Source organism: Varroa jacobsoni, unplaced genomic scaffold, assembly GCF_002532875.2.
Source record: "Varroa jacobsoni isolate VJ856 unplaced genomic scaffold, vjacob_1.0 scaffold_259, whole genome shotgun sequence".
Classification (NCBI taxonomy): domain Eukaryota; kingdom Metazoa; phylum Arthropoda; class Arachnida; order Mesostigmata; family Varroidae; genus Varroa; species Varroa jacobsoni.
Window position 1 is genome coordinate 3,074 of NW_019213161.1, and position 8,813 is coordinate 11,886.

Here is an 8,813-nt window from a genome sequence, read left to right on the forward strand (position 1 = left end):
GCCAACTGTTGCTGGAGTGGTTTGTTAAAAAAATTGTTGTTAAAAAAAATAAAGCACATTCGTGATGTTATTAAAGCGGCGCGTGCGCTGTTAGTTAATTGATTTGTGATTATTATTTCTCTTACATAATAACATGATATTTGTATAGAATTTTAGAGCGCTAAGAACACAATCAAAATTTAACCATATTTAGTAACTTCTCTACCAACTATAAAGGTCGGTGAGGAGTGCTGCCAAAATTGTATCAGCTTAGAACAAGACACAGATAAGTAATCCAGAGAAGTTGCACATTGGATGAATAATTTCAGAACAGGTTATCATCTATTTATAGTATAAGCAGAGATTATTTAAAAAAAAAATGCAGTTTTTCAATAGGTCGTGGCTGAATAGACACTGCGCAGCACTCGCAGTTTTCCGCCCTAAGTACATATCTATATCTAATTGTTGCCCAATATGTTACATCAAAATATCTATCGAAAACAAAAGCCATATACTATCTTGGGGGGGGATATCTTATATATATATCGAAGGGCCCAAATAGCCACCGCTATATCCGCGTCCTGCTACCAATAAATAATACCGCTATAATTGACGTTGATGATCCTTTGAGCTTGAGCCCTAACCATACTTGTTATGTTTCACACAATTACCATTTATTCATACAATTTTAATTTTTGGGAGTACACTGCGCGATTGTCAAGAAGCTATTTTCCAAGTAGACACAAATGTCAAGAACTACCAGCGCTTTTCTAATGTAAACAAGTACCTCGGCGTGTAGAGTCGTGCTTGCGTCGTTGCCCAGGCTCGTCAGTATGGTCTGCTAGAACAGTGGATAGCGGATGTACCACGGATTAAATCGACTGGATAAAATGGATGCAATTTGTTTTCATAGGTGGCCTAATAACGCGAATTGGAAATGTGCTAACGATTAGACGCTACGGTTAGGAGCTATAAATTCGAAGTAAGTGTGATACTAACGTAGTTTTGTGCATGCATGAATGAAAATCGGGTACGTCGGTCCGCTTTTTAACTTCTTTTACTGTCCTCGCTAATGCTTTGTATCTCTTTTTATTTAAGTGCAATAATAATATATCTCACATATCGGCTATAGTAATAATTACATATAACGATAGTATAATAATTACAAGCTGTTTACTTACGTAATTGTTAATTATAACTTCGATCAGTTACCCATTGACATTAGAATAAGTTCGAAATTGATTTCAGTTTATCCCATAGTTATTACATTATCAATGTCAACGTAACATCGCATAAACTATGACGTTCAGTTTTAACCTAGTAACGTTTATGTGAGCATTTCGCTCTGTTCACGGCTTCTCTCGACTAAACAACAAGACTCGGTACCGTCCAGCGAATTCGCACTTTAGCGTCCAGAAACTTCAGTTTAGCGTTCATATAGCTTGGCCTTAGGACTGAACCGATCCAAAGATTTACGATGAAGGATACCGGCCGCAACAGTGGCAGAGATTACCTCGCACGGATGATAGATTTTCATTAAATATAGGTATCGGAAAATCTACAGACGCGTGAATCACGCTAACAAACCGCTTAATTCAAATGAGTACGAGTTTTGACTCTGCATTATGATGAAATCCACCAGCTGGTACTTTAGTACAGCAGCGATACTGTGATGCTGTGAGGTACACAAGGTGACACGAACCGGGTTCGAATCCGGGTGTAGACACAGGTCGTTTTGTGTTGGTGCAAGTCACGCATTTGAAAAAATGCTTGAAAGCGGTGGACGTGCGATTCACGTCATAATAACAATAGTAATAATAATAAAGTATAAGCAAAATAAGTGTTTCTTTTATACATTTTTTCTCAGAAATCACATGTAGATGTATGCACTAATATAACACGTGCACCGTGACGGGGTAGAACGTACGTGCGTATATTAATCATTAATGATCACGAAATTATGGAACACTTTCATTGAGTAATCAATTATTATCACACAAGTATTATAAATCATGTACTGAATATTTATGCGAAAAGCTGCAGACGGTTTTTTTGACGATTCATGAAGCTCGTCGATATTTTGCTTGGTCCTTCTCGTTGTCAAGCAAAAACATAAACACCTGCAGAATGAGGCTACTTCATTTCAGAAAATTTAGAAACTGTTGGAAGTTCAAGCCCGTAAGCGCAGGACTCCTCATATAAAATAATCATTATTTTTTTTTAAAATCTGCAACTGACGCTGATAGAAAAAAGGATATCGATGGTGTGCAACGTAAGTGCAGAACACTTCCAAAAATTACAGACGTCACAACAGCGAAGACATTTGGAAAACTATGACCCCTGTTTTTTTGTTTCGTAATACGTGAGAAGAGTGAACGCAGGCTTAATCTATCTCTGTAACACTCTGTTAAGCGAGTTAACGTTCAACTTAATGTAATGTTACATGTATGACTACATAGGTTTATCCTTCGTTTTGTTTTTCGCGCCTTCTAGGTACTCCAATAGACGAAAGCGACTAACATGAAAGAGTTCCGCCGAATATGCTTGTCAGTACTGTTACCAAGCATTTCGTTTGCAATTGAAAAGGGGGTGAGTAAAGGCCGACCAAATATAGCTGTCGGAGTGGCTGTGAAAACCAACCTCCTTCTATAAGATATGACTGCTACAATTTTCTTATTGCGAAAATGGTAAATCGATTATTTCTCGACCCCGAAGTTTATTTGCTTTTACCTGATTTGACCTTCAATGAATAACACATCCAATAGATTATTAAGCATACTCAGTGTTTAAGTCAATTGTTGAATTACTGCAATACAAAATGCCTCATTCAAGCTCAAATTGTATGTATAGTGGAGTTTTCACTGACAACCCCCGGCTTCACGCCTAAGCTTGGATCATAATAACTTGACATGACCCATTTTGGTGCCATTACATAATCCTTGTATTATCACAACTATGATGTTATATATATATATATATATATTTCATGTACGAATCAATGCATCAAGAGTCTTGTCGGCACACAGAATTGGACCCACGTAGAGCTTGAAGTGTTTCCAGATATTACCGACCTAGAGGATGATGGTGGCACATCTGTGGTGATTTTCGCAAATCCACCTCTGAACTATACCGCAGTTGTTGAAGGCTGTTGGTTCAAAACACATCAGCGGATCACAATCATCTTAGTAGACGGCGTGTGGAGGCATGGCCGAGGGCGAAGACCGATGAAACCATATTCGAAGTACAACATCACCGTATACAGCGGCACCAAACCAGTCGCGTTTAAACAGTTCATTACCGACGTAGGAAGTACGTATAATTTATTGCTGTGCAGTTCTTTTAACATTCAGTACACATATTGTGATCGTCTACCAGCTGAAATTTAGGTAGCAAAGCTGGTAAGCTTAAATGCGTTATCTCTATGTTTGTTTGCCCCGCGAATGCATCTTTTCAGGGCCAGAAACGGGCGTCATCGTCGAAGTCGACTCAGTTTCGTTGACCAGCGCGATTATTTACGCAAAGCCAAGATCTAAAGAGCTGTTGAATGGACGACCAACAGGTTACCGTGTAGAACTTTGCCCGACCATCATCCATGATCCGATCACAAACTCAACTGAATGTGTCCGTATAGAGTGCAAGATAATGCCCTGTGTACTTTATAAGCTAAAACCAGGCATGCACTACAACGGGTCTGTCTGGGCGTATAATACCAATTTTTGTATGGTGCGTGCTATTGAAACCGACGTGTTAGAAACCTATTTTTGGTTATAATCAGACGCAAAGTAGGAAACAATTCCCTTCCGGGGGGAATACTTTACAATACAGTTGCTTAATATCCGCCTTCTGAATCGAGCTAGAATACCTATCAAAAATATAAAAAAATAAATAAATAGGGATTGAGGGTTTCAGAATCGTCCGTTAGAAACTACTTCCGCGTTGATTCCACATTTTGCACTAATTATCATGCTCTGTTTGCAGGAGGATCTGGAAAATCGGTCATATCAGACTGTGTTTAAATTGTATACAAAAAAGAACTTTTCACATAGATGGATTCTAAAAGCTTGGACTGCAACCATTGTAATACCAATTGCTACTTTCATTGGGTTAAGCGCCTTCATAATTGCCAGTAAAGTTAGAAGTGATACATACGAACCCCTTTGGTATGAGAATCCTGTAGCTGGGCCTATCTTGCAGTAATATCTAGCCAACAGACAATTCGGTCCGGAATTCAGTCATACAAGCCTATAACATAACAACAGGTAGACCTATTGTAAATGGGTAATCCCATTATTATTAACGGCGAATTTATTGATTTTTTAATAAGATTGAATAAATTAATCTTTTTAAGTATATAACATATGTATATAATCTGTGTATCTGATTCTTATGTACGTAAAATTACAAATTCAGAACGACACCATACAAGCAGGGCCTCAAGTTCAAGCTACTATTCGATTTCATCTAAAGTTCTGGGTCATATATACGCAGATAATAAATATGGACTTATTAACTGTACGCCTATAATTTCAAGTTCTTAAACTAAATCCATATTGCAATAGTCTTAGGCTTACATAGTGTTGAGTTTCATGGTAAGTTATCCTGTCATTTTTCGTCGTTGTTATATATACTGCTAGTGTCAGATTTAGACGAGGTCGTAAACACGAGGTCGTGGAAATACCTTCTTACGACAATGACTAAACACTATATGCTTTTTATTTTCAGTCGTTCATGTTTTGAACACACTTTCATCTACGTGACATAACTTCTACTGTGTTCAGAGAAGTCACACAAGACACAAAGGGCAGCAGTAGCCGTTTATCGTCTAAATCGATTAGAGATAGTATATGCATACAGGCAAGCGGAGATAGAATCCCAATTGTTTTAAAAGGTATTAGGTCGAGCAGTTATTTTCATTTCTAAATATTTTGTTTTCATTGTCAAAAATGTTGACGAAAGCTACGCAAAGAGTATATTGTAGTAGTCTAAGGTGACTCTCGGCCGAAGCATCTACGTTAAGTCGTTAAGCACATTCGTCATCATCGGTCAGTTAAGCCTAATTCCCCAGGACTTGGACGTAGACAGACTTTAAGGCCTGTTGGTGGACCGTAGGGCTAATCTCGTAATTGAAACTACGACCGCAGAGTGGGAGATTAGGCACATTTTTGTGGTAATATCCGTACTTGTTATTTCATCCGTGGCACTTTTGTGCTGCTACCAAAAACTCTAATAAGAACATGGTGTTACAGAAGCGAGCAGCACCGCTCCGTGTAACAATTACGCAAACGATCCTGACACAAATCAGTTTGAAATACTGCATATAGCTAACGAGGAATCAAGACGACATCACTGAATTCCTAGAGCACTACTTGTCTTACAACGAAATGGATAAAACGTTTGCCAGCGTATCCTATAATCGCACGCACACGCTGTCACATGTAAAATGGCACATCAATGGACGGTGAGATCTGTTTTTGTCAGAAGTATGATTCAGTTCTGAGGATAAGGAACGAATGTTCCAGTCTTGGATCTATGCACAAAGTTGGTGGTGATTACATATGTGCATTCTGCGCGGCTCGACCTATGTTCCAGTGTCACTCTGAAGGAGCTCCCACGGAGCACAAGCATTGCAACAATTAGAACAGCAGCAGCAGCAGCAGCCGTTTATTGTCTAAATCGATTAGAGATAGTATATACATAGAGGCAAACGTACCTGTGAACGTTAAAACAGATCAATGAACTATTTCAATTTGTTTGCTAATTTCAAGGGTGATATCGATAAAAATACGTTAGAAAAATATCATATGTTAATTGCCAGCTAATGCTGCAAGAGATGAGAAAAGTCTCGTTTACGCTTTTTTTCCGTACTAATATTACTTGACCCGTTTTTACTTAATCTATTTTGAACGTTTACTTATCCGTTAGCATCGTCCACGCATCGGTGGGTACTATTTAGTCCCGTTCTATAACTTTCTGAGACACCACTTGATCCATCGTTTCATGTCACTGAGTGGTTTAAAAAAAGCCTCTTAGCGGATGCGACGACGCTCACCAGGTGGGCTTCACTGAACAGAAAGCGGACACATTTCATCTATTCCTCCATAGTAACACCGACATGGCCGTTTGTCCACGTGTAGAAATAAGATTTGACCCAGAAATAAACTATTCCAATATATTTCAATGCAAAAAAAAACACGATGTCTTCGGAATGGGGTGAGACCCCACCATGATAGACATTTATGAAAGCTCACTCATTTTTTAAATCCAGTGTCGGTAGAGATAGCACCAAGTGGAACATAACGATCCCTGAACTGACAACCGCCTGACAATTATGAACACGCGCTCTTATTATGTAACGTTGATTTTAGTTAACTTTATGCAACAGATTTATTGGGAATTGCTAGATAAAGAAGAAACCCTGGGAGAAAGGTAACGATTTTCAATGCATATTCCATCAAACGAAATTAAATGTATGGATAACACAGTGAAGGAAGCACGATACCAAAAGGCCAAGCTGTTGCTACACAGTGAACATTTAATGTAATTTAGTTCCTTGTAAAGAATAACCCACTTCTAACACGAGAGAAAGGTTACGTTACAGTTACGCCCGTTTCCGAGAGTTTAGATACTTTGGTTTTCTGGTAAGTCATAAGATCAGCCTCTAACATGCGATTTTCCAATGAACAATAACCATTGTTTTCTACGGCTTCAGCTCAGTCGCTCAGACAACCACAGAGCGAATCACAATTCTGCGCCGTCAAAAACTGCCAAGAAAATGCTAGAGAACGAATCCGTTCGATTTCGACAAATCAGCATCTAAATGACTGCTGCAAATTAGTGCCAGTGTAACATGTCAACTGTATGTATATGTTCCCAAGTTAAAAACGATGGAAAATCCCCAGCCAAAGGCATACTAGTGAGCTACGAGCACAGGTTTGCTGAGCGACTGTTAAGTCGAAAAGTGTGGGTTTAGGGGAGAGATTTCGGTCTGTCGCAGACCATGTAACCCTATGCGAAGCTGTCTAGCTTTCTTATTTACATTCGACTCGAACAAACCGTATAAAAAGCTGGAGGGTCAATTTTTTTACCATAAATAATCACACGATGCGTCAAAAGAGTGGGGGGGGGAGATAGAGAGAGAGATCAACTACTGGCAGAATGGTGCATTATCGGTTACAAATGTATTCTCTTTTTGTTTAATTTCGAACAGAAACAACGGCTAGTTCATCGATAATCACAAGAGTTATGGGAGGTTATAAATGGAAAATTAAGCAGGGTTAATAAGGATGTCTGATCTAAGCCCGTCAAAATTCGTTTTCTACAATATCGCTAACTCTAGGATATATCAGCATGTTGGCCTGTCAATATTTCTCGTATAGAGATGCAGTGACCAAAAATGGTAGTTTATAGCAATATTTTAGAATGATTAGTCAATTTATTTGATACCGTCAAACAATTGATCCTATTCCTCCTAACAGTAGCGAAAGTGTGTTCCCTCTACACTCTACGATGCGTACGCATGAGACACGACTAAGCCCTTCATTATCCAGTTTGTGCGCCTAGGATAGGATAGCAAGCAACGTACAAAATTGCAAGCACCTGTTGAAACAACAGATACGCACCTTCTCTAAATTTACGGTAAATGTTTTGCTGATCCTCCACTACCGGACAAATTATCCTATGTTCTATGAAATTTATAGGTAAAGTACACACTATATACGTGTTGAGCTTTTAGCTTTTCTATCAGGAGCTGATTAATGAAGAACTGATGTTTTTCTTGTAGTCATACAACTAGAAAGAGAGCAAGTCTCAATAGAGGATCAGGCAATATGAGCTTGTGCTAATTTTTATTATATCAGTTCGATACTGTAAACAGATATTGTATTCGTAAAGCCACAATTGTAACTCATCTATGACAGTCGTTTTTCAGTAAGCCATCGGTGCGAAGTAATATTCATAATTGCGCACCTTTTAGAACCCACCTAGTCCGTCCCAGCCCCGGGTTGAGCTGTTCTATACCGACGCAAATATAAATATATTCGCGTTAAAGGTATCGTTTGGCCTCGTATAATACGAGGCATTTTAGAGGTCTTGAACATACACATGAAGTCACGCTGGAAGAGCAAGCCAATTATGTGAAGGTATGTTATAACGCTATGATGGTGTGGGTCCCAGCAGCCTTCATGATGAAGACTAGGCAGCTACGACAATTTAGCTAACTGCGACAATAAAACATATCCTGACAAAAGATTACGCTTACGCCCCCACAGTTTCCGGCTTCGCATATTAGATTTCTACTTCTCTAACTATCATCTTTAGCTCTGTTGTGTCGTTGGCCTGAAACAGACATCGCCTACGTAACAACAGAGCTCCGTGTAATATGGCCGTTACGGCGTCTCTTTGCGTGGACTTTTTCAAAACCCAGATGGTTTAATTCTGCTGCCCTTAACAGCAAATTTTGATGCAAATTCTACTACTGCCGGAAACTTTTCTACGCTGTCGAACCGAAAATTTCCTGTGAAGCAACAAATGTTTAGGTTACGATGCGAAAGGCATTGATAAAAGGGAAATATCTCTTCAGAATAATTGCAGGCTTAGTATGTGTTTAGTTCGTGTTGTGTGCATATGTATGTTACTGTGCACGCGAGTCGATGAGTGATTTGAATACAATCAAAAGCATTAGGCCGTTTAAGCGAACCACGGATTTGTTTGTAACTTACCGAATTTATGGCGTCAAGTTAAGACATCTAACTATACACAAACTCATTGTGGCTAATGGCTAGTCTAAGTAAGTATTCTCAAAAAAAAAAAAAAAAAAAGTTTGAAACCTTTCGGGG

General features: G+C 38.9%; 1 protein-coding gene across 4 annotated transcripts; it reads left to right on the forward strand.

The window, feature by feature from the left end:
- The first annotated feature begins 804 nt into the window (after positions 1 to 804).
- LOC111258764 (uncharacterized) lies at positions 805 to 4,347 on the forward strand. Of its 4 annotated transcripts, none has more exons than XM_022830277.2 (5): positions 805 to 961; positions 2,473 to 2,568; positions 2,988 to 3,288; positions 3,434 to 3,600; positions 3,958 to 4,347. In XM_022830277.2, exons 2-5 carry the CDS (start codon positions 2,500 to 2,502, stop codon positions 4,174 to 4,176), a joined length of 756 nt encoding a protein of 251 aa, XP_022686012.1. In that variant the 5' UTR covers positions 805 to 961; positions 2,473 to 2,499; the 3' UTR covers positions 4,177 to 4,347. The 4 variants fall into 4 exon arrangements, with proteins under 4 accessions (XP_022686012.1, XP_022686010.1, XP_022686011.1 ...); XM_022830275.2 differs by having other exon boundaries at positions 806 to 1,009; positions 3,434 to 3,702; XM_022830276.2 differs by having other exon boundaries at positions 807 to 961; positions 2,473 to 2,666; positions 3,434 to 3,702.
- Positions 4,348 to 8,813: the final 4,466 nt, after the last annotated feature.